The sequence below is a fragment of the Salarias fasciatus genome, chromosome 6 (genome assembly GCF_902148845.1).
Source record: "Salarias fasciatus chromosome 6, fSalaFa1.1, whole genome shotgun sequence".
Classification (NCBI taxonomy): Eukaryota; Metazoa; Chordata; class Actinopteri; order Blenniiformes; family Blenniidae; genus Salarias; species Salarias fasciatus.
Window position 1 is genome coordinate 15309377 of NC_043750.1, and position 26149 is coordinate 15335525.

A 26149-nucleotide genomic window follows, 5' to 3' on the forward strand; every position below is an offset into this window, starting at 1 on the left:
TTGGATTTTCTGTGTAAAAGTGTCTAGAAATGACAATGTTGTAATTGGCGCTATATAAATAAAGCTGAATTTAACTGAGTTGACAGGAAAACTGCTCCTGACCAAGATGCAACTTCTGGAATATACCTAAATATAAACCTGAAGAAGACACAATTTATTGCTCAACAAAGAAGTCACTAATTAGAGGATTCATAATTCTACTTTATAATCTCAGTACGATAGTAATCAGATTCAAGATGGCGTCCAAAATGGCAGCCAAATGAGGTTTTGTCATAATTTGACTATAAATACCTACTGAGTGCAGTTTTTATTCTTTTGTTTTTATTACTGTTTTTACTGTTCAGCACTTTGCGTTGCTTTTATAAATATGAAAAAGTGCTTTACAAATAAAGTTTGATTTGATTTGATTTGATTGATCATATAATTGCTCCATATGGCCATTTTTATTACTTTTTATCATTAGTGATGTAGAAAGTATAAATTCAATTTGCACATTTTTTTTAATTATTATTAAGAGATCAAACAGAGACACAACTGAAAAAAAAATGTTTGAAGTTGGAGAAATCTTGGCATATTCTGCTGAAATACCTACAGATCATCAGAAAGTGAGGTTTTCCCTCTGTCTCTTACTGGGAGGGAATGCTGGGTGAGCCGGAGCGATGGAAATGAATGTTCTGCCACTTCCCATCCCGGCGGTGCCACACACGGGTCTCCTCCGACTGCATGGTGCGAGGCATGCCGCCGGTATCCATGTACTGGGTGAGCCGAATGTAGGCGATGCACGCCGCATTTTCTCCAATGAGATGCACGTGCGGGTTCAGGAGGATGGTATGCACCGGTTTGTTGCCTTTGGACAGGGCTGCAAATGAGAGGCAGAGATTAGAAAGTGCAAAATGTATTATCACCGTCTACACCCAGCCTGGTGGTAGCTGTTAGTTGGAATTTTCCTCTCTGTGTTTTCTTAATCCTGGTCCTGCGTGGTTCAAATACCTTCCTTGTCTAAACTAAGTGAATTAGATAGAGTGGTGATGGGCCAGGTTTCAGCTTGGCGATGACCTGGAAAGGGTATTTTAGGAGCATGTTCGAGAAACACCGCATCCCAGCAACTCCCTGCACACCAGCGCTCCATCATCTGGGTCTGTTTGTGAACGTGCTGCTGCATATGTGAGATATTTATATTCTAGTCATCACTCACACCGAGAAAACACACTTCAGGATCAATGTCAATGAAAACACAACAAACAAGTCGATACAGTGTTTTTCCTGGAGCACAGCGGTTCCCAACTTGGGGTCTGGGACCCCTGGTTCTGAGGCTGAGACAGTCTTAATTTGTGTGTATTTATTGTGGTATTTTCATTCCAAAGGTTTAGGTTTTTCTGTGATTCCTGCTCAGTAAATCTTCTTCTTCAAAATAAAAAAAAAAAATTGAGACGGCTGGAAAATTTCAACGAACTGATGAGAGCAATGCATTAATCCCAATCAGAATGATTCATAGTGTTTATAGTGCCAAACTCTTTGTGCCAAATTCTCTTTTGCAGTGTCTAAATTGGGTGCGCAGCCAGTTGGCTCCTGCACGGAGCTTGTATAAATTTCAACTGCTCCAGATAGCATGAGCAAGGATTCCATTTTTCATTAACTGTAACAAATACTCTCTCAACTTGACAAATCTGTTTGGCGATTTCTCTGCCTTGTTGGTGAATTGTGGAAACTTGAGGGTACTTTCTGGTTCCCACAGAATCTCTCTTCCCCTCCAGACAGATAGTTGGCGGCGTAGAACTCACCGTTCTCAAAGTAAAAGCGGTGAAAGTCGTGTCCCTCCACAAGGTTGCCCAGCGCCTCAGGCTCAAAAGAGGTCAGACCGGGATCACAAATCTTCCTGTGGCGTTACAAAGAAAACAAAATGAGCGCTCAGAGCATTAAAATCACTGAGTTCTGTTGGATGAGAGAAAAGGAAACCTACGCGTAGGCCTCGAAGTCTCCGTTGTTGATGGACTCAATCAGCTGCTCGGTCACCTTGATAATCTCCTGTTTGCGAGCTGCAAGCAAAATCACAGGATAGCAGTGTGAAATGAGTGGATGCAGTCACAGCTCTGCCACTTTATTTCAGGCAAATGTTGATCTGTGCGAAGATAAAGAAAATTCTGACATCAAATTAGCTTCAAATGAGTGCTAGTCTACAAATTAGCAGGATTCAAAGTTATTAGAAATGGAAGGCGATCACAAGGGTTTCACTTGATTTTTTTTTTTTTTATGTTTCCACTATATATACATATATATAAATATATACTGTATGTATGTATGCATTGGGTTTGACATATGACAATCAAAGAAGAAGAAAGAAAGCCTTCCATAACTAATACTGACATCAGGCAGGAAAATGCAGGATGACAGAATTTCTTTCACCCAACAAAGCTCAAGATGGACAGAGACAAATCAAACCAAGGCTCAGAATTATTTTACCAAGTAATAGTGACAGTTACCTTTATTGTTATTGGTGCAGGCTGGGGGATATTGAAAACAATACTTAATTTGTGCAAAAGAAAGACATGTCAAATCATATTTGAAAGTATTATATGTAAATCAGCCCTTTACAACATAAACTACAATACTGAGAGAGTGTGTGTGTATGTGAGTGAGTGTGTGTGTGTGTGTGTGTGTGTGTGTGTGTGTGTGTGTGTGTGTGTGTGTGTAGAGCAATAAACAGATTATATAGGCAGTAAAGTACACCTATTTTGTTTTTTGTTTTTTTTTTAAACCAAGGGCAGAATGTTAGCAGTAGGAATATGAGAGTCACTGATCTTTACAGAGAGTTTGCTGTCCTGCAGTGAAGACTGTGTTTCCCATGGTGAAGGGACTTACTCTGAATGGAGGAGGTGGGAGTCTGTCTGGAGTCAGACATCTGTGACGAACGGCTCTTAGAGCACAAGATACCGCTCACTAAGCTGCCCAAACGGAGGGCTGTCAGAAGTGGCATGGACGGGGGAGGTGATTGGGTGTGTGTATATATATATATATAAATGTGTGTGTGCGTGTGTTTTGGTTGGGGGTGTGTAACAAGGATTACAATGTTTCACCAGGACAGGAATTATGAGGAAAAATTATATTCAAAGAACAGAAGGAAGAAAAAGGAAAGGAAAAAAAACAGAAAAAGAAAAAAGAAATATTCAATCATCCTGAAACCAAAAGAAAACATCAAAAAAAAATTAAATAAAATAAGTTGGTAGTGTTCAATAATTTTAAGAGAAATTAAGAGTCAGGGCCACGAGAGAAAAGAAAAGAAGAGTCTGGGGAACAGAGGAGTGGTTTCCATAGTTAGGTTGCTCCAAATTTCACGAGAAAACAACAAAAGAAAATAAATGAATAACTAAAATGATTATTTACTAATCCAGTGAAGATCAGGGTCATCAGCAAATCTTCCAGAAAACATAAGAATTCCCTACCTTTCACATCTTCGTCCTCAATGGTGGTGTTGGCACTCTCAATGGACTCCTGACAACGAATCACACACAGTCACTCAAGCTTCTCCAAACGTCTGGAGCAATTCTGTTCATGTATTGATCAAGAACAACTACTGTTCTGGAGAAACTGTGTTCCTAACAGGACTAAAAGAGATCACTAAATCACAGGAGTAAGGGGTCCTGATGCTATTATTAATATTAAAAATGCATTTATTGATTGTTACACTACCTTGTTTCCGTCCACGGGGTTGTGGATCACAGTTGTCTGTGGTTCCTAAAAAGAACAAATGATTGAGACGTTGTGGGAACAAGTAAGTTAAGAAGGAAAGAAAAAAAAATGGGGAAATAAATTATGTAAATGTGCTTGTGTGTATTTGAATATCAAGAAGCTGTTCTGGTTTACCGATACCTGACTGTGTATACATATCTCTATATACACTATATTGTCCTCTACTGACAGCAAAACAAACCCTTTCCAGGCTGCTGCTGTCCATTATTTGCTCTTGTGCTCCATTCTTTCTGCCAGTTGGAGTTACTGTAGTCTTTTTGTGTCTGCCTGACAACCATCAGCCCCTCGCCAGCATCCTGCCTCTGTAATCAGATGTCTGGGCTTTTGTAGAATCGATCTTGATGACCAGCTCAGTCCCTCTAATCACTCACCCAGATTACACTAGATTATAACATCATCTGTGAGTGTGTCTGTGTGTGTGTATGTGTATGTGTATGTGTGCATGTGTGTGTGTGTGTGTGTGTGTGTGTGAGATGGAGAGAGAGGAGGATATAGAGAGAGAGGGAGACAGATGTCATGTGCCTGCGTTCATGCGTAATCGACTTGACAGCAAATGGGGGGGACAGAAAGTCTTTGACATCATGCAGAGCAGCAGTCATGTGGCCTGACGCAGACAGCCAGTCAGCAGACACGGTGCACGAGCCAATGAGTGGTGGCCGACAACCAGATATCCCCCCAACACTCCTCAGAGCCATGCACAGACGAGCCATGAAAGCAACACATCCTGCACATTCCTGGTTTATAGAGGCTAACATTCATATGCAGAATAAAAGACCGCGGAATTAAAAGACATCCAGCAACATGGAGGAGGTTCATGCATGGTATCAGTGTGTAAACAGGAGGGGGGGGAGGGGGGTCTGGTAGAGGACAAAGGGACAGGAAGAGGGAGGGCTTGAGGTAGAGGTTGCCCTAACCACAGATTTAGGACCAAATAAGAAGACCCGATCTAAATGTGTGTAAAGGCTTATTGTTTCAGCCCAACATTATCTAGCATTGCTCAAATCCAACGGAATCCATATTGACCAAGCTTCCGGTAGCCCATGCATGCGCTGCTGATTCAGAAGAATGAGCAAACACATCATTCTGAATTGTGAATGTATTTCATGGGTACTCTTATCAGAATTTTTGTAGCTGGGACATGTTGCGCAGTCACAAAAGCTTTTACACACGCTTTCATTCAGGGATAGCCTAATAAATGAAGAACACGTCTCTTCTCCTTGTAGTTCAGCACTTCATTTTTTCCTACTTACTCCCCTTATTATCAATTTATAACATGAGCAAGATCAATCCAAACATGATCTGACCCTGTGGAAAGGGTGAACCTGTACCTCCTCCACAGGGGGATGTGAGGTAGAGCAGCGTTGATGTTTGGTGAGCGAAGGTGCGGGTGTGAACGACATTGTGTGTGTGTATACCAGTGCAGGGGCAGGGCCAGTGTCTTTAGGACTGGTCACTGTGTTGGCTTTGTTGTTGACCTGCAGGGGGCAGTGTAGAGGGGACATGACACACATACACACTTTTCATACCCACAGCATTCTCGCTCTCTCACTCTCGCTTCGGCTACAATCCATTTCAGAGAGATCATTTCAACATGTGTCCCAAAGAATGAAGTCAATGAAACATACAATATGACTACAATGAGAAAAACTCCACTGACGGAAACTTAATTAGATTAGAAACTAGACTAGTTTGGGCTGAAGTTAGGAGAAAATGTCAGTAGTTTATTGAAATATCATCCCAAAGCTCATTTCTCTCAGAGCTGCCATCTGCTTTATAAGGTACTTTAAAAGACTGTGAGAGAAGGAATGAACTTCAAAATGTAGAAATGTAGGCTTGTTTTTGGCCTTGATAGGGAAGTCAGTGATACACTGATTCAGCCAAATACAGAACATGCGTCTTTGTAACTTTTGTACTTTTTTTAAACAGAAATCAGCACTGACTTGCAACTTTAAAAGTCAAGTTTGTGTTTGAGGGGATTTGAATCCCACTGAAAAACGGGTTAACACTCCCTGCTATTAGTCCCTGCTATGAGAACGGTACAATTTAGAGGCTAAAAAAGTAAAAGCTGTGACTATGCATCAAATTATTTCAGAAATAACATTCAGAGAACATGAACGTTTAACTGAGAACCAATGGGGAAAAATACATTTGCAAAAGATTACATTTTTTTCAGGATCTGAAAATAGAAACTAATGCCCTAAAACCTCACACAACAGACACTTTTTTTTTTTTCTCCATCAGATGGGGTCACACGGAGAGGAACAAACCCTCTGAAATGGATTTAATAGCACCGCAGACTTTATGTCTCAGTAATCCCCAAACACAGTGACACTGATTCAAGAGGCGTGTGAAGAGGTCCAATCTCAAATCAACACGTTACAGAGAAAGCAGGCAAACGTAATTCGCCACGGCGGCTCCTGTGCGTTCAGTGTTGGATTTCAGGTTGGGCCTCAAGCACACAGAGAAACCAGGATAGAGCACAACAGGGTCTCTCAGTAAAGTTATGGAAAAAGTTATGGTTATGGAAAATGTGAAATATGGTAAATTGAGAAACTACAAACAGGAAGAGAAACTAGGGAGACCAGAAAAAATGCACCGATCACCCATAACATTATGACCTTGGTATTGTGTAAGATTCCCGATGTCTGTTTATTCTGGCACCTTCTTTATCATAAACCAGCACACATTCTGAAGCTGTTTGACCTGCAATCAATTTTCATTTTGCCCTGTTTTCACTTCAAATGTCCATAATTTAACGTGACTATTCATGACAAACCAGTTTATGGTTTGTGGTTCCTTGAGACGGTCTTAATGGATACTGGCTACTGTCTACCAGAAACACATCAGAGAAGCTCTGACCAAGTCATTCCGCTCTAACTATTCTGGATATTGTCAAACTTGCTGAAGTCCTGACAATATTTCATTTTTCCAGCTTCTAACACATCACCTTTGAGTTTGAAATTTACCTGCTGAATATGAGAGTATGAGTGACCCCGTCAGCAGTCATAATGTTAGGACCGATCGGTGTATATCTCACATACGTGTAATCAGTGTGGTTTTCAGTGCCACAAAAGAATCGTGAGACCGAGCAAACAACCTAACAACCACATCCCGGAGCTTAAAGTGACTGTCCCTGAATGACGATGCTGTTAAGTGCACAGTGCATAAAAAAAATAATCGATAAGGCTCTTGTGATGCCGATCGTTCCAACAAAATAATGCAAGGAACCAGACACTCTCTTCATTGTGCCGGGACGCTTACCTTCACGCCGTCTGGCTTCTTGTTGAGCAAACTTTTGGCTGCTGCAGAGGGGAAGAAAGAGACCTCCATTTAGCACAAGCGTTAACAAACAGCCTGATGCCTGAGGCTACGCTAACATGCAGCAAGCATATCAATCAACTGCGCTTATCTTCAAACTCCAGGTGCAAAATCCAACTGCAAGATCCATAATGCAATGCAAGAAATGCTTAGAATAACATCATTTATGCAAGGCTGCTCTTCATACTAATCCACATGTGAGGGGCTAAGGGGTGGGCGGGTAACTGGGCATATATTTAGCAGGTGATGAAGAGGTAATCTAACAATCTCTAACAGACTCACACACAGCATTCTTAGATTGACATTTGCGAACATCCACATGCACTTAATCAGGAGGGTCCACACATACAGTACATTCCCGCCAGTCCTCTCTCACTTTATTTATAATGTCATGAATTATCAGAAGATCAAATTACATTTGGAACGCATGCTGTGTCTATGCACAGATTTCGTTCTGATCTTAAATCAACACAGTGTGAGGATCAACATTGGTTTTCTAAATCAGGGATGTCAAACTCATTTGAGGTTCATGCCACATACAGTCTAGCTTAATCTGAATGTGGCTGGAGCAGCAGAATAACTGAATAAGGACCTATAAATCACAACAGAGCCACATTTTGGTTTAGTTCCAGGGCAGAGATGTGCTCAAACTATAATTAAGTGCAATTGTACAAAACCCTATTATATTTCCTAAGGTTGTCTGTTTTTTGACCCTCACCTTTGGTTTCCCCCCCCCCAGAAACTGATCACACATAACTTTAATGATAATGATATTTTACCAGCGGCAAGGTAGCAAAGTTTCACAGCTGGATTATGAAATCTGCTGTCCTATTCAGGGTTCTCAACAGGGGAAAAAATTAAATATGTATATTTACTGAAGCATTGCAGCCACTGCCTTGACTTTTATAATTCCTAAGTTACCATGGGTTGAGTTGGACCCTCTAGTAGGCTGGATTTGACTACGAGCCAAGTGTTTGACACCCCTGGTCTAAACACTAAAAATTTCAAGTTCATGCATATGTGATCAATTATTATTATTAGACAAGAAAGAAACACCTAAGCTTAACATGTGAGCCAAAGCTCACATATATATTTCCCTGTCATTCCAAAAGTCTTACCTCGAATGGATACCACAATCCAAACAAAAACGGAAAGAAAATTGAAAAAAAAGGAAGAAAATGATGAATAAAAGACACACAAATGCATTTTACGGTAGAGTGAGCAAAGAGGAAGAGAGGAGGAGAGCCTGAAAAAGTAGAAGTATGTCAAAGGAAACGCATGCAAAAATGTATGACACCGTACGAAACACACAGAGAGAGAGAGAGAGAGTGGTAGAACAACAGCTAGCGAGATAAGGGAGATGAATCTGTTTACTGTTAAATTTTTGTTCCCAAATCATTTTTTGTGCCACTAAAAAAAAAAAAAAAAAAAAAAAAAAAAACAGGCTGAAAGTTTTCCAAATCATTTCCAATAGACACAATCTTCACTGAGTACCTAATATAAGCCTCTTTGGTATTTAAAGCTAAGAAATATGACCGTCCTCTGAATATTTGAAGACAAATGTTTCCTTTTGATTATAACATGTTTGGGAAACCAGGTTGTGAGAGACATACCTGAGAAGTTTCTTGTGACCAGCAAAGTGGTCAATATTGCTCCCTGCAGTGACGAGGAAAAAAAAAAAGGAAACAAAGAAAGAAAAGGAGGAAGTGATGACGAACAAAAAGGAAGAGACAGAAAGGAAAATTGATTAAAAGGTTCCGTTAGAAAGAAGAAACAACAGCAAAAGAGCAACTTGAAGGCTTTAAAGAACAGGTGATTATTCCTCTGTCAATCTGAGAATTCTTGAGTGTGGAAGGCAAGAAGTGAGGGGAGAAAAATGGCTAGATAAGTCATTGTACATAAATAGAAACACAAAAGCTTGCCAGAAGTCTCACCTTGAGTTTCCTCCTGGCATTGAATTTCTTCAGGCACTCCACAGTCTCTTGCCTGTGCATCATGGAGGCAACTGTGGACCGTTGCTGCAAGAAGAAGATGGGAGGATTTGAGGATTTGGGAAGGATGATAAACAATGAGAAGCATATAGGAGCAATGCATTTGTGTGCCACGTACGCAGATCCATGGGTGTTTGAGGGCCTCCGCAGCAGTGATGCGTTTACTGGGGTTGATGGTAAGCATCTTGTTAATCAGATCTTTGGCCTCGGGAGTTACAGTGTCCCACTCCGGGGAGGGGAACTGTCAAAAACAAGACAGAGTCGGCTAATTATAAAGACAAAACCAACAGAGACGAATAACAGCTCCGCCGACGCTCTCATTTTCGTAGCGAGGCAAAGATGAAAACAAACAAATAATACAGGAAATTCACAATTGAACCAGCAGACAAAAACGCTAACAACAGTAGCACACACACATAGGTTTTTCTTTTGCTTTTGTAGGCTTAAGACCAAGGAAAATTCTAATATAAGAGTCAATAGGAACAACATTTAATGATCCGAATTGCGTATCATTTATCATTATTTCAAATTTGATTTGTGTGGATTTTTGCAGACTTACATCATAGGCCCCAGCCTTGATTTGTTGGTATAGTCGATGCTGGTCCTCATCCCAGAAAGGAGGGTAGCCCACCAGCAGGATGTACAAAATCACACCTGGAAGATTGCAGTGCTTCAAATTATTGCGGCGCTGAGCCCTGTGGTGCTGCACAAACACTCCAAACAACAACAAGCTGGGCTCCTCACACTGGCCAGGTCAGATGAGGCCATACATCTTTTTTTTTTTTTTTTTGTCTAACATTTGATGGGATAACAGTGAAGTTATTTACCACAAGCCCACATGTCCACTGGTTTCCCATATGGGTCTTTCCTCAGTACCTCTGGAGACAAATAGCCTGGAGTGCCAGCAAAACCTAAAGAAATGGCATGGAGGGAAGGAGAAAATGTGGAATGGTAGGTGGGGGTGGGCAGTTCAGAGACTGGGCTTTCTGTCGGCGACCTAAGTGAGTGTGTGACTGGCTGGTTGGTTGCTTAACCAACGTTTTGAGGGTTTAAAAAGTGGATGGATGAATACTCACCAAACCATGCCTGCTGGTCCCCCTGTACCTCGATAGCCAGCCCAAAGTCAGCCAACTTGACCGCCGCCCCCTTCAGCTTACTGGCCAATAGAAGGTTCTCAGGCTGGGGGGGGCGGAGTCAAACAGGTTAGAGGTGAGAGGTCACACGCTCTGGGAACAAGCTGCCCACAGACACAGATCTAAGATCAGAATAGCCAAACCAAATCCTAATCGAGAGAATTAGGGGTCAAAGACACTAAACTGACTCTAAATCAGTGTCTGAGGCAACTCCCGTTCTGCCACACAAATGACAGAGAAACACAAATGTGCACGGGACCAAGTCTCTACGTGACCACGGACAGTTTTCACACTGGAGCTGTGGACTTGCTCCCGCAGTCTCATGGATTCAAAGGGAGTGGCTTGGCAGCAGACGCGACGCGCTCGTCCGCCAATCCACAGTTGAAATCCATGAGTGGGAGCAGAGTGCACACTGCAGGGAGAAGGATACAGGGGGAAGGTGTGGTGCAACAGGAGACGTGGGTGTAAAAAAAAAAAAAAAAAAAAAAAAAAAAACAAGTGGCTTATCCACACAATCACACACTGCACGACAACGAGATTCAGCACAGTCACAGGCATGCAGAAACGCATACACACTCACACACACACACACACGGTCACAGGTGCAGAAAGGTCTCTGCTAACCTAAGGCCAGTCAGACAGTGTGCTCTAATGAATAATACATTTCTTAACATTTAAAGAGACGAGACACAGACCTGTGCCTGTGAGCAGGCGGTTTATGGCAGACGTGTGACTTAACAGGACACAGACGCAATCTGACAACTGGCCACATCTACATAATGATTTACATAATAATGAACACACACACTCTGGATCATGAAGCATGTGGAAACTGGAAATCACTCCAGCAAAAGGACAACTTGCCCATTAAAAACAAAAACTTTGTTTTGTTTTTTTTGTATTTTTTCTATAACAGTTGATTTTCACAATGTGTTCGATGGAAGAAGGCTTTCTTGAATTCTGCTCTCTTATTCCTCCACATCGCTATACTCATGGGAAGTTATGAGGATACAGACTACCATTAGAATATTCATGACCTTAGAAAATCATTCACATCTCAACATAATTTTTACATAATTATGCAAATGGTGATCATTCCTGAGCCTCAGACTCGTGATTGCTCCTCTTTCTATCACCACTGCGCCCGTGCACGTGCACACACACGCACGCGCATACAGACACACACACACAGACACACAGACACACACAGAAACAGTAGCATACGAGCCGCTGCATCACTGTGGCTTGGCAGGAAGATTACTGAACTGGGACTAGCCAGACTAGCTCAACAAGGATCGACTATAATGATGGAAAAGACAAAACAGCAGGAAAGAAGTGGGTGTCTGCAGTTTGGTAGCTTTGAATCATTTGAACCGTGCCCCTGCAAAACTACAATTGCAGCATATTTCAAAGCTAAAGGTCAAGGTCACATCTGCCTCATTAAATGTCCAAAGCTGTTATGAAGAAGGTGACAAAGAGGCTTCATGATGTTTCATCTCTAACATGCAAGTGAGAGGAAATGAAATATTTCCCTTTATTCAATCAAATTATTATTAAAAAAAAAAAAGAAGGAAAAAGATACTGTCTGAATCATTTATTGTGCATGAATCAGGAATCTGCTCTTTCGTTGCAGCAGTGACTGACTGCGGTCGTACAAACCTTCAGATCCCTGTGAACGATCCCATTAACATGGCAGTGATGGACACTCTCCAGGATCTGCTGTATGCAGTGGCTGAGGGCAGTGTGGTGGTACAGAGAGAACAGCCAGGAAAGAGGCAGAGAAAAGGAGATGAGATGAAAGGAGAGATGGTGTTGGGGAAGAGAAGAAGAAATCACTTCATAACAATACCTCATAATTCACCTTTCACGTGTTAATCGCGTTTTTTTTTTTTTTTTTTGGGACATGTGACATTAAGTCACATGAAGACAAGTCATTTTGATTTATTGTAACGCTGTACATGTCTTTCAACAATACACACACGCACACACACACACACACACACACACACACCCCTCTCTCTCTGGGGAGGCAGTATTTCAGTACGAAGCAGGCAGTGTATGATTAATACTGCACTCTATATGTCATTAATCACCTTTATAAATAACTCTTAGAGAAGCCTCAGAGACAAGGCAACTGCATCGCACTTCAGAGACGAACATATGTGAAACACAAACACACACACACACACACACACACCAGCAGTATAAAGGCAGAGAGTTTCGCTCTACAGCAACAGACAGAGATGCATAATGGCTGCTGCGCTCAGCAGAGTGTGTGTGGGTGTGTGTTACCTGGCATCAGCCTCACTGTAGTACTCCCTGGCTACGATGTCCTCGAACAGCTCTCCTCCTGTCACCCTGTGGGGAGACAAAGACATTATTAGTTTGAGCACGATTCTACCTCCTTAGAGGAAACGGAGTGATTCATCGATCTGTGAATGTTCTCAGTCACGTCGACACGGATGTTTTCAGACTGCTACAGCTGTGTAAAAATACGGACTGTATATGTATGTATGAAACAATGCATGTATCTTTTCGGAGGCTCATGTGTGCCCGGGCACACAGACATATTAGTGAAGATGGATCAGAGACTAATTGCTCCAAGTTCATACGAGTAGGAATTTGCTTAATTGAATCTAATGAATCACTAAATTGAGATCGGTATCAAAACAGTATTTTTCTTTTGCAGCCGATTACTGCCACGAGAAACTGATTGTATAGTTAAATGAAGTAAAAGCTAACCCACTGTGAAATAGGAGGAAAAGAGACTGTAGGAAAAGAAGTGTTCATGCACGTGTAGAACAGAGACTCACAGATCAAACACCAAATAGTGGAAACCCTCTTCTGATATGCTGTCATGGAGTCTTACTGTAGACGAGATGGAACCAAAACAATACACAAAAGAGAAAAAGAACAGTGTTTAGAGAGAGAGAAAAAAAATCACTGATTTGGGCATTACTCCGCCATGAAAACCAGTAGCTGTTTAATAAATGGCTGTGGCAGTCAGCAAAATACATGTGAAGCTGTTCATGTAAACATTTGTCATTATTAATATAAACAGTAATGACAAATACAGGAAAATAAATATGAATATTTGAAGATTTTGTATAGATATTTCCGAGTTTGTAAGCTATTTCTACTCTGAAAACCAAAAAAGTTAAAGGTTTCTTTTCTCTATTTCAGTATTTAAATTGTGGTACTTCTGACTCCTGGATTTAAAAAAAAAATCCCCCCAAAAAAACCCATCAAGTCTCATGAAATATTTCCAGATTTCAAGACATAGCATTTTTAGTATTTATAAGCTACACAAAAACTGTGTTATATTATGTGCCTTAAAATATGTGGTAGTTTCATTATTTAAAAGTAAATTCAATTTAATGTTCAGATTTAATCCAAAATCATTGACTTTCAGCAATAGTTAAGTGTATGTAATGATTTGTTCTGTCATAATAGATGGTAAAAGGTTTATATGAACGTGAAATTCACTGTAGCTTAGATTCCAAAACAAACTTTGAGACAATACTCATCAAATTCAAATGTTGCAGACCTCAATCACCACACAAAAGATCATTTGCATGAACAATCACATAAATGTTTATGACTTTTGAAATATTTTGACTTTGACACCTGCTTTCAATATGTAAAGATTTTTATAACCTACAAAGTTGTTCTAGATTCCATTTTCACTACTCCAACTGCATGATTTCAAAGCGAAGCAGAAAGAACTTTCCGTCACAGTGAGCGAGAGCCGGGGTCCATGGGAAAACCTGAGTATCAGTTATTTGAGCAGCGGCACGTGTTGATGAGTGTGGAAACAAAAGAGGAGAGACAGCTTTTAGCACAGGTATAATGAGGAGGGAAGACAGTAAAAGGGTCAGTAGTTTCGAGAGGAGGCGGGACTGGGGGGCTCCTGTGGCTTTTTGATGACTCAGCGGGGAAAGCACACAGGTACAGCATCATTAGATACCTGTGTGTACACACACACACACACACACACACACACGCACACACGCACAGTTTCACCCTCTCCTACTCCTATCTGTGTCAAGAAGATGAATAGCCATAGCAGAAGTCGCAAGAGACCTGATGAAAATATGTGTTTTCATTAGTGCCACTGAGTCTTTCTGGTGTGTGTATTTTGGGATCGAGGACACTCACCAATGTTGGGGTGCTTCAGTAAACGACAAATCCTCGCCTCTCTCTCCAACTTTTGATGATCTAAAAGGAAAAAAAACGTGGACAAAACACAGGAGGGGAAGACAAGAGATCAGTTATTTTAATTCTCTTCATTACTTCTCAATGTGATCGTTTTGTTTTTTTAAGCCATGAAACATTAGGTTGTTTTTTTTTTGTTGTTTTTTTGCCTGAGTGGATGACACATTGCGTTGTGTGTGGGCATCCTTGTGAGTGAGGGCCTGTATCTCGCCGTGTGTGTGTGTGTGTGTGTGTGTGTGTGTGTGTGTGTGTGTGTGTGTGTGTGTGTGTGTGTGTGTGTGTGTGTGTGCGCCGGCTCTGCGTCAGCTTGCTCTTTTCCTTATCAGAACTGAAATGCTTGACAAAAATAATGCGACCTGATATGAGCTTGGTAATGTGCCACACACAGACGGGCAACAGCGAAACAACAAATAGAGAGAGCAGCCACGCTGGATTCACATTGACCTCCGGTGACGGACTGGAAATAAGCTCCCGACAGGCACGAGCGGCGTCCTTAGATTGAACCAAGGGATAAATAAATGAAGAGACATTAACTTAACTCAAATCAACTGGGATAAAGAGGTTTTCCTTGCTGATAACATGTCTTCATTCACTTATATGAAGACATTTGTATTATTTACAACTAATAGGAGATTTTTTTTCTCACAATACAAATACATGTCTGTTTCAATTTCTCAACATATGTATTTCTTCTTTCTATTAATGTCGATGGGATTTATTCTTCTGGAAAGTGAATTATTCGGATCTTATCTCTGTGATACGATAAATTGTGTTTTTGTCGGCCAGTCATGTGAGACAAAACACATTAAATATTAATCAGGGACAATCTGTTACAGCAGTACCCAGATTTAATTTCAATCAATGTATAGAAGTTAAGACGTTGCAGAAATAACGATCAGTTTCCTGGAATAACATTTTTTCCATTCATGTTATGGAGATTATTAGAGCTCTGAAGGCTGTAATTTGTTCAGTGTGGGAGGATTTAATATAAAGATGTTGTCATCCATGCATCACTTCATGGCCTGAAAATTGAATTATTTTGTTTGGATTCACTTCTTTTTTTTTTTTTCGAAATAGGAAAGATATAACTGAAAAAGGGTCAGTTCTATCTATTAAGTTTGGTAAATGAAGCCTCCACTGCCTCTATGGCCGGACTGAAAGGACAGCAGGTGTCAGGGTCGCGGTGCCCCTGCTGCTCTGCATCAGCATCCCAGACAGCGAATCTGGCAGCCAAGACAGCATCTCGGGTCTCCGCTCGGCGACACCGGGCTGATTCTATCTGACTTTGCAAACATGAAGTGATGCTCACAAGTCCGGTGACTCAAATTCGGAGACAACTGAGTCAGAACAACAACAGTCATGATAATGAATAACACAGGACAGCGCCGAGGCGACCCATTTCAACTCCGCCTCAGGACAGAGAGAGAGAGAGACAGAGAGAGAGAGAGCAACGGAAAGGGTGAAGAGAAAGTGGGAAAACTGATAAAGAGAAACAAGTGCAGTAGGTTTTGCTTCTTTTTTTTTTTTCCCAAACAAAATAGGACGTCTATTTTTCACTCTCATCTGTGCCTTCCTCTGCTCGTCTTGATGCTATGGAAACTGTGAGCTCGGCACTGCAGCACAGACGCAAGACCAACAAAGAACACCAGGCAGCATGTTCTTATTAAAGACCCACATTTCTCTTGGTTTTCCATCAATGTAGTGCTTCTATAAGACGCAACAGGCATGCAAACTTAGCGCTCGGTGTGCTTCGAGCAAAATAGACTCCAGGAAGCTCAGAAACGCCAGGACAGTATGTTCAATTTGCTTAGAGGACTGAACATCGACACCTAAAGGAGGAGATTTTCAGTGCTAGTAATAGAGATTGATCCAGAATAAATGACATGCGTAATGAATTTGCTCATTTGTGATTAAGAATTAACAAATGTAGTTTCCTTAAACACAAGTTATTGATTTGTCGGAAATCCTCAAAATGAAATACTAAAGATTACATTTCATTACCGTTTTTCTACTAGTAAATGTGACACGAGCAGCAGGGATGGCACAAAAAAAAATGGAGTTTAAACTGCCATTTTTGAAAGTGCTGTTGCAAGTCTTCCATGTTCCATGTTGAAAACACGCCGGTCTGGATTTTGCTGAGAACTGTGCCAGCTTTAGAGACACAAGCAACCCAACAGGCAGCGCCGGAAACAAGGGTAACTCAGCCATTAATGCATGATTAGCAGGGCCCTCTGAGCAAGGTCATCAATCTCTCCATCTCTGCTGCAGGCCTGCATGTTACTGGATGGTTCGTAACCTCTGACAGCATCACTCTGCCATTCCATTCCATTGCTAACCGAATCAATTCACTGCATCAATCCCACAGTCCTGTGGTCTTTACCTGGAATTTTTTTTAGATCTGTTCACATTTTGGTTTCTCCTCACTACACTTTATTATGTATTTTAGTCAGTTTTACATGACTTGTTATATTACTACACAGTTGAGCTTCATGTGTGTTAGTGATTAATTTTGGTACTACTTACTGTATTAGTAACACAACAACAGTGAATAATAATAGCATTAACTTGATTTGCATGGTACTTTTCAACATACAGTTAACATGAGGATACAAAAAAATAAAACAGAAGAACTTCACCTGAGAAAAAGTTAGAAAAATGACTTTGAAGAAGTGATTTAAATGAGCCTTCCTGTTTGAGCATCAACCAATCAGAAACAGTTCTGAGTCCTGATTGAGCCCCCCTTGATTAATTGCATTATTATTTATAGTGCATGAGGTGTTTGTGTGTGCGCGCGTGTGTGTGTGTGTGTGTGTGTGTGTGTGTGTGTGTGTGTGTGTGTGTGTGTGTGTGTGTGTGTGTGTGTGTGTATATATATATATATATATATAAATATATATATATATATATATATATATATATATATATACACATACACATATATATATATGACCGTGATGTTAGGTTGTTTGTATTCTGTGCTGTGTACTCGCTATAACTCGTCACCTTAAATGTCACGTGACAGCCTCACTCTATCATTTCCACCTCCAGTTTTCTTTCACTCTGTCTGCATCCTCTTTCTCCCTCCTCCACAGGTAGTCCACCTCCTAGCCGGCTGGACATCTGTTGTCTAGCAACTCCTGCACCAATCAGAGCGTCAGGCCTCTCCTCTCCTCTGCAGTGGAACCAGCCTTGCATGCAAATAGCAGATATGGAGAGTTCACACACAACTATCAAACTCCACAGAACTAAAGGCAGAGATGCACAAGCAACAAAGTCTGAATCAGAACCCTTTGGGGTTTTTTTTTGTTTTGTTTTTTAAACAAATGACTGAACCTATCAGGAAACCAATGAATACAAATCTGTCTATAATGACTTGCAATAGTTTTTGTTGACGTGCTCATGCGCGAGTGTTGAAGAAGAGAAAAAGAAACAGAAGTAACAGTCGCTATTCATACGTGATGGAGTTTGAGCCACAGCAATGAGACACGGTTGTAGCAAAAAAATTGAGACGCTCAAAGTATATAACAATTTTTTTTGCAGTTTACAAGACGTGACCTCTGGGGTTGCGTTTGTGATCCTTGTGCTTGTTTTCACGAGCAGCTTCACCGCAGCTTCCAGTGTGGCATGCAGGGTAACTAGACACAGTGTCGAGTTGAAGGTGTGTGATTACATGTTTGCCAACCAGAGCAGTTTTCTTTAAATGGACGAGAAAATCTCATTTAACACCTTTTCCCGTGCGCACTTCTGCTTCAGGCAACTGCGGGCGAAAAAAATAAAAAACTGTCCGACTTTCAAAAAAGTCTCAGCCTGACAACAATGAGTTGTGACTGCCTGACAAAAAGACTTTACAGGCCCTAAATGTGTCGGTGCATATGCAAGCTTGAGTCCTGCTCCCAGTGAGCGGCATTTTGCTTACGAGGGAAAAACTGACAGCTGAATTTCGACATAATGTGACGCCAATGTAACTGTGAGGACAAATGTGAAGCTGCTCCGCTCAGCTGTTATCATTCAGGACTGTCTGTACCAAAAAAGGTACAGACAGGCCTGAAAGACTGCTGCCCACGACGACTGCCTCTTTTTGTGCTGCAATGTCACTCGTTCAACTAGAAATGCTACAGTAAAACACGACAATTATTCACTTGAGTACTCCTTTAGCAGACTGTTTTTTTACTGTTCTGCTTTTGAAACATGTTTAAATATTAAAACACAAGTTTATTTATAATATACTTGTTACATCTATCTAGTCTGTAACATTGTAATAACATCAGGCAAATCTTTATTCTGCAGATTTTTCTAAAAAGCTATTTAGACTTTCTCAACACAGTGCTGATTTTTTTTTTTTTTTTTCATGGCTCATAGAAATTAAACAAATTCAAAGTAACAAATTCTTTCACTGCCAGAAAAACACAAAACACGTTCCAGGATTTGCAACTAACACGTCTAAACTCTCCCTTAGTTCTATAAATACTCTTCACACGTTACTTTGTATCGATTCATTTATCACTGGTGCTAGAGTGAGTTGTTTTCTCCCGACACACACACACAGCAGATGGTGTAATACATTTTATTTTCTTGATGAACTTCTTATCAGAGAAAGACTGAAGCGAAAAGACACATGCTGTGTTCTCACGTTAAAGGATGCCATTTAGGCCGTTGAATTAAAGAACATATTTTGATTTACTTTCAGTAAACAATTCAACAATATAATCACCGTCCATTTTATGACCACACATGTACAATCTAACTTGATGCAGCAGAAAAAGCTCTACTGTGATTTCTGTCTTTATAAATGTTGTGACGTTCCATGTAGTTTGAAATTAGATTTATTGGTATTCATTGATCACAAAATTTCCTAAATCAAAAAGTTTCCCTTTTTTTTTTTTTTTTGTTTTTTTTGTTTTGCTATTTTCAGAAAATAAAAGCTTTGCATTTTTCGAGTGATTGCATATAAAAACTGAATTTTTTTTTTTTTTTTGTACCTTTAATTATGGACTTTTTTGTGGGAGTTGTGGAGTTTGCATGTTCTCTCAACCCCCAGTTGTTTGGTGAGTTTTCTTCCCTAAAAACATTCATTTGATGACCGTAACTTGTCTGTAGAGGTGAGTGTGTGTGGTTGTCTGTGTCTCTCTGATTGACGTGTGATGGACTGGTCGTCCTGTACTCCCTCACAGTCAGCTGTCACCATCTCCAGCCCACTGAGATCCGGAACTGGATAAAACTGTATTGTCAAAAAGTAAAATTGTTTGTAGCCTGTATCTGCTTTCTTTAGAGGGACTCATCTATCACATCTGTTTCATCATGCAAAATTGCAAACCTATATCTGTTGTTTGTTTTAATGCAAGACTTCAGAACATCTATTGATTGCAGTATAATTTATTCCTAATGATGTATTCATTATTGTATATTCATTACTAAGAGTAGTTCAGCTGAATTCACTGAAGGACCGGATCCCTGTCAAACTGCTGTGTCTCTGCAAACCACCAGATATATAAAGCACCTTTTGCATTTTTCATGAGTTTTAGGGCCGCTGCAGGTTCCTTTGCACAGCTGGAAGGAGGTGGGAGGATGCAAGCAGCAATCTACACCCTGATCATCAGGTGCGTCGGCCTCCTACCCACCGACAGAACTGGAACAGAAACGCTCCGTTATTGTTGTAGAAGCCTCATACTTCACTTGCAAAATCAAAAGTAAAGAGGATTTCAAATCAACAAATCACCACCACCGTTCTGCTTTTATGTTTTTTAGTATTTTTATTCCAATTTGTTTTGTACCGAATCCATCTATTTGTATATCACTCATTCTATTCTGAATCTGCACGTTTGGTTAATCTTTCTTAAAAAGTTCAAATATTTCCAAATATGTTGCTATTTATCTTCTTTATGTTACTATGCCTGCTTCTCCAGGATAGAAAAGAACCAAACCATGACGTGTGATGGCATGAAAGACTTGAAGTTTTATTAAACTTAATGTATTGTCCGTGTTTTTATTTGACGAAAGCCAAAGCTGTAGTGTCAATATACAGTTGAGTGGTAAAAAAAATATTGAAAGTAAGTCATTTTGTCAGCAATGCATTCAAAACAAACTAACCAAAAATTTTTACATTTTAAAAACTTGGAGATAATTATGAGTTTGAAAATATGAACAAAAATGTGATATTGTCCAATATTATAACATATAGATACCATCTGGGAGAGACTCAAAGAGCTGCAGGAGCCGAGTGAGACGGCTCATTTGATTAGGATGCCTCCTGGTTGCCTCACATTGGACATTCACCAGGCACGTCTGACTGGAGAGAGGCCTCGATGTCGGCCCAGGACACACTGGAGAGATTTTATCTCTGGTTTGGTCTGGGAGCGGCTTTGGGTTACACAGGAGAGCTGGAGGAAACTGTCCCCTGACAGAGACGTCTGGGCTTCAATCGTGGTCGGAGCCTCCACCTGATCCATCTGCAGCGAGCGGATCGAATGGATACCAGCTCATCAACCCAGGGTTTGAATCCCGCGCTGCAATCCTATCACTTTCTCTACTACGACCCCCAAACTCCAACTGGAACAGCAGAAAGCCGCCGCCTCTCAGGCTGCTCCTGCAAGGGTTTCTTCCTGTTAAATGGAGCCTTTCTTTTCCACCGCTGCTTATATTTGTTCACATGGAACAGTTGGGTTTTTCTCTATAAAAGCACCTTGAAATGTCTGTGCTGCATTTGGCGCTGCACAAATAAAATTGAATTGAATTCCATCCCTCCTCCTGTCGTACTCTCGCTCTCTATGGCTGCTTCTTTCTCTTCCAGACAGTTTCTGACACATTGTTTGGGCAACCGCACTGCAGCAGTGGAGTGTTGTGTGCATGTTTTTTTGTGGGGATTTCTGTGCCTCTTGTAATCTGACATCCTGTGAGTCCAAATTTAAGGAAAGATGGAGAGGACAGACGCAGACACTGAGCAACAAATAAGTGAAACTCAGAGAGAAAAATAGAGGCATAACAAAAACCAAGAGATTGAGACAAAACAAGAACAGCTGTGAATGGAACAGTCATCACTAAAATAAGAGACTCTCTGCTAATCTCAATATTCAGCTACTGGCGCTGATAAATCCAAAAATGTTTGATAATTATTGATAATTATTATCATTGATAAACCTCTAATTTTCCTACTATTTTGGGAATGTTTTATCACATGCGGGGATAAAGACATGAGGGTGACTCATAAACAGGATGCAACTTGTAACATGGAGAGAAAATGAAAAGGGTGGGCGGGAGAAACTGAGATGCGATGCTTCAAAGTGCAGAAAATTAGCAGCGATGCGTTGTGGCGGCAGAGACGAGCAGGCGAGCCGGGCTGCAGGAGGCTAATACACATCCGATACAAAGCACAGCATCGAAGTGACATCCCTGGATTTGGTGATGCTACTCAGGATGGTAAAATTCGGGTGTTGAAGCTACGCAGCCAGGGACCACACTGTATTTATTCACTGGCTATTTTTGGAAGCAACCCCGGGTCAAACTGCAGGCCTGCTTTAATGTCCTTGTCTGTCTCTGTATCAACTTATGAACTTTAAACATCCCATTAATGATTTGTGTCTGATCTGTATGTATTTCCATCAATCTAATCAACGTAATATTTTCAAACATTACGCTTACATCAAACCGATATCTTTAAAGGCATCATAAAGGTCTTAAATATAACACTGTCTGGAAAAACCCCTATATTTCTCAATTAATTTAGAGTTGACTTTACAGAGACATGACTCACTGGCTCAGATTTATTGACTAAAACGTCACTCTGTGATAACATACCTTCAGGCTTTTAACAGGCTACACATGTTAACGTGCAGTAAATGTCCTTACTATTGACGTCTTGGCTAAACGGCACATTATTAAGTGTTGAGTAATCGCATTTCGATCTGTCTTCTACAGTTTGGAGTCAAACAAGGCAGAGCACTAATTTGGTGTTCTTAAATATTGGCGGGCAAAATTTCCTTTTTTGTACATGTTGTCACTTTAATTTGTTGTTCATTGACTGAAAATCAAATGTGAATCCAAAATTAGTTGTACACGCGTCCCTAGACGAGAGTCTCGGTGATATCCTGAAACTGTTCAGCAAACATGATTGAAGTGAATCTGACCCTGGTTTCGTGTAACAGCAATAATACCTGCAACAAAGAGCACTGGATCACATGGAGGATCACATCCACGTCACGTTTCACTGTCCTTTCTGTGTCAGTGACTTTACAGAGTGTAAATACAATAAATTTGAATGACACCAACCAACAATAGCACTATGTGTCTGATACGCTGTTGAAAACGGTAAATCCTTCACTAATGTGACTGTTACTCAGACAAACTGACCAATTTAAATAAACCCTTTGAGAGCAAGTGACGGATGGAATCTGAATGACCCCTTTAAAAGACTAATACACTAACCAATAATTTAAACTCTAAAGTCTAAACCTAAACGCAAATGTAAAAGGGCATTTGTGGGATGAGCAGCAGATGTGAATATGTGGGTTGAAACATTTGCCAAGTTCTCTCTGTCACTGCAAGCTTAACTTAGCGGACGACTCTGATTTGGTCTGCCAAACAAATTTTCCCCCGTAGTTTAGATCCGTCAGAAAAATTTATGTCTTTACTTCTAATTTCATGAGATCAAAACCTTAACGCCAAATTAGAAGTTTGAAAGTGACAGTTGTGAGGCTGTACTGTCAACTCAGTCTGATTTATATTATTTAAGTCAATATTCTAAAAAAACTAATTCCAGTTGTGTTGTTTCTGCTGATTTCCACTGTTTCTTCATTTCTTAAAAAAAAATAAATTAAGCGTGTGGATAAAAATAAAGGACATTTGAATCTGATAGGCTGTCTTAGATTTGTCATTGTGGGACCTTTAAGATGTGTGGACGAATGTCCATCAAATGATTTTTTCACACCAGCAGCAGGAGGCTAAAAATGTCGGCTCCTGAATATACAGACTGGAGTTCCGCTGCAAGAACAACACTGGTAAAGATTCAGATAGGGAGAAAAACAAAGGCTGACATAAAATAGGCGGGGAGCAAAAACAGAGAGAGGCAGCAGAAGACAGAGGCAGATGTGCTCCTCTGTAATTAAGAATGTCCTTGCTTTCTGCACAGTCCATTAAGCCTGTTAGTCATACTGGAGGCTCCTTCTGGGCTGAACGATCAGTCGCTTTTATAAAAACTCTTTTTTTTTTAAACTGCAGCAATTCTGATTAAGACTCACAACAATGACAAAACTTTTCACCTCATGATTTGACAATGACTTGATTTTGCAGACTTAGACTGTTAATGGAAACGTTTACAGCTGCAGATTAATTTCAAATTGCACAAAACAGAAAGTCTTTGTGTGCTTTTTCAAACACTGAACAAACTGAATTTTGTTTAGAAAGTAGTCTAACAGTGTAATGGTTAGCACTCTTGACATGAGAAAACCCCTCTCTTTATAGAGTTTATCTCTGAGAGACGTGATGATTCAACATTACTCATAAATGAAAATGTGTGTGATTGTCTTTGTCTCAGTGTTTCCCCCCTGATTTACCGGCAATCTGTCCAAGATGTATCCTGCATGTACATATCATTAATAAAATCTGGAAATCAAAATTAAGGAAAAAAACCTTAATCAGATATTTTGTAAGTTACAGATCTGTACAGGGATATATCTGAATTACCCTCATATATACGCTGCAGAGGCGCCAGTCTCTTTGTTCACTGGCAGTCTGGTTTTCCAGACAGGTGAGCAGCAACTGAAACCAATAAAACTGGCTCCTTTCGGAGGATGGAATGATGTCAATACGCTCTGTGTGCATGCATGTGCATATGCGTGTGCATGCATGTACGCGAGATGGAGACACACCGAGCGAGAGCACGACCAACATTTATTTTTAGCCTTCAAGTACCCAGTGAGTCATGTGATCTCCCCTTCTTCTCGGCGATCCTCCTTTCTTTCCTTCTCCCCTGTTTCTCTATCTCCATATCACTCTCTCTCTCTCTCTCTCTCTCTCTCTCTCTCTCTCTCTCTCTCTCTCTCTCTCTCTCTCTCTCTCTCTCTCTCTCTCTCCTCTCTCTCTCTCTCTCTCTCTCTCTCTCTCTCTCTCTCTCTCTCTCTCTCTCTCTCTCTCTCTCTCTCTCTCTCTCTCTCTCTCTCTCTCTCTCTCTCTCTCTCTCCCACGAACACGTCCCCGCTCTGTCTCTCTGCTCACCCGCCTTCCTGATGCTTCAAAGTGAGGCGAAACAGAGTGACAATGACACAGGAATAAATACGATGAGGGGGAAAAAAGACGGCAAAGCAGAAGAGGGGACACATTTTAGCTTTCACAATGAGGAAAAACCTGTTTTACTTGTATTTATGCTTTTCCTTCTTTTGGTGTTTTATGTCATTGTTTTAAATCATACTCTTCATGTGCAGCATTTGGACCGTGGTTTTGTGAAGGGATTTATAAATAAAGATGGTATGGTGGAAAAAGAAGACAGCACACCCCGATTACCATAGAAACTGTCCACTCTTGGGGTCAGTTACAGATCTGCAGACTGGAACAACAGAACAACATCAAGCCAGGAAGCCAGACGTAAAGCTAATTCAGAGAAGGCCAGACAGAAAGGACTCTCCAAACCAAATAATGAAAAATAAGAAAAAATTTAAAGAAAACAGGAGCGATGCTGTCAAACACACATGTGTAAATCTAGGTTTTAGTTTCTCCCCATGGATGTTTTTTTCACGCTTCACTCTTATCGCCGTGTCACACGGAATATCTGCACATTAGGCGGAGCGGGCCTTCTTTAAAATTCAACACATTTTTTTTTTTTATTGCAAAAGATTCAACAGTGCAAATCTATTCAGCTGTTAAGGCGAGCCAGAAAGGGCCACCCTGTCAGGCAATGAGGCGACCACACATATACACTCACACAGATGAGACACACGCACAAGCACCTGCACAGCTGCACACATACACACAACAACCACAAACACACACACACACACACACTCTCCCTTGCCCATACGCAACACAAACACATCACATCACATGCAAATGCAAAGTGACAAAAGATAGCAGACAGAGTTATAGTGACAGGACACTGACGCATGCATGAAAGGAGAGGGCAAATATTCAACCGCTGTCAGGAACGTGTGGTGTGCACAAACGTACACACACTTAAGACTTCCCATCCTCTCTCTCTCACTCTCTCTCTCTCTCCCCCCCCCTCTCTCTCTCTCTCATGCTTTCCTTCCCTCTGTCTCTCCTCTGCTTCCCCTCAGTCACTGACTCATCTGCTGCTCTTAATGAAATGCTGCATAATCAGGATTGCAGATTGCAGAACTACGACTGCTCCTATAGGCCAACCACACGTGTGCCTGTATAACAGAAACACACACACACACACGCACTAGCAGTGCCTTGATCTGCCTCCATTCCTGCCACCAATCCCATCCTAAACCTCTTTCAATTCTACACACACAGACACACACACACACACACACATATGCACTTGCCTACGCAAACACAGTCAGTGGTGGAGAGGGGTTGGGGGGAGGTCATGATCCTGCCAGAGAGAAAGGAATCAGAGTTGCAATTCTAGAGCTTATCGCGGAAAGAGGGTAAGACCATATCTGACACGCCAGCATGCCTGGTATGTAAATCTCCATACACGCGGATATACACACACACATAAGAACGAGAGAGAGTGTATTTGTGCGGACAGAGCCACATGCATAAGGGGTGAGATAATTCTTTGCGGTATTT

The 26149-nt window shown here is 40.9% G+C and overlaps 1 protein-coding gene across 14 annotated transcripts in view; it reads right to left on the reverse strand.

The window, feature by feature from the left end:
- Positions 1-26149, reverse strand: part of LOC115389603 (calcium/calmodulin-dependent protein kinase type II delta 2 chain) — a 50258-nt gene that overhangs the window by 18361 nt on the left and 5748 nt on the right. The window contains exons 3-20 of one of the 14 annotated variants that reach the window (XM_030093047.1): positions 14348-14407; positions 13003-13057; positions 12482-12547; positions 11849-11921; positions 10133-10235; positions 9884-9967; positions 9616-9710; positions 9175-9297; positions 9000-9083; positions 8679-8721; positions 7009-7046; positions 5163-5222; positions 3688-3732; positions 3441-3489; positions 2481-2501; positions 1961-2036; positions 1782-1876; positions 631-859 (exon numbers count right to left, since the gene is read on the reverse strand). In XM_030093047.1, the coding sequence (XP_029948907.1) occupies positions 631-859; positions 1782-1876; positions 1961-2036; positions 2481-2501; positions 3441-3489; positions 3688-3732; positions 5163-5222; positions 7009-7046; positions 8679-8721; positions 9000-9083; positions 9175-9297; positions 9616-9710; positions 9884-9967; positions 10133-10235; positions 11849-11921; positions 12482-12547; positions 13003-13057; positions 14348-14407 (1399 nt within the window). Of the gene's footprint in view, positions 1-592; positions 860-1781; positions 1877-1939; positions 2037-2480; positions 2502-3440; positions 3490-3687; positions 3733-5162; positions 5223-7008; positions 7050-8678; positions 8722-8999; positions 9084-9174; positions 9298-9615; positions 9711-9883; positions 9968-10132; positions 10236-11848; positions 11922-12481; positions 12548-13002; positions 13058-14347; positions 14408-26149 lie in introns of all 14 variants that reach the window. The other 13 variants (XM_030093048.1, XM_030093045.1, XM_030093046.1 and 10 more) reach the window with 13 other exon arrangements.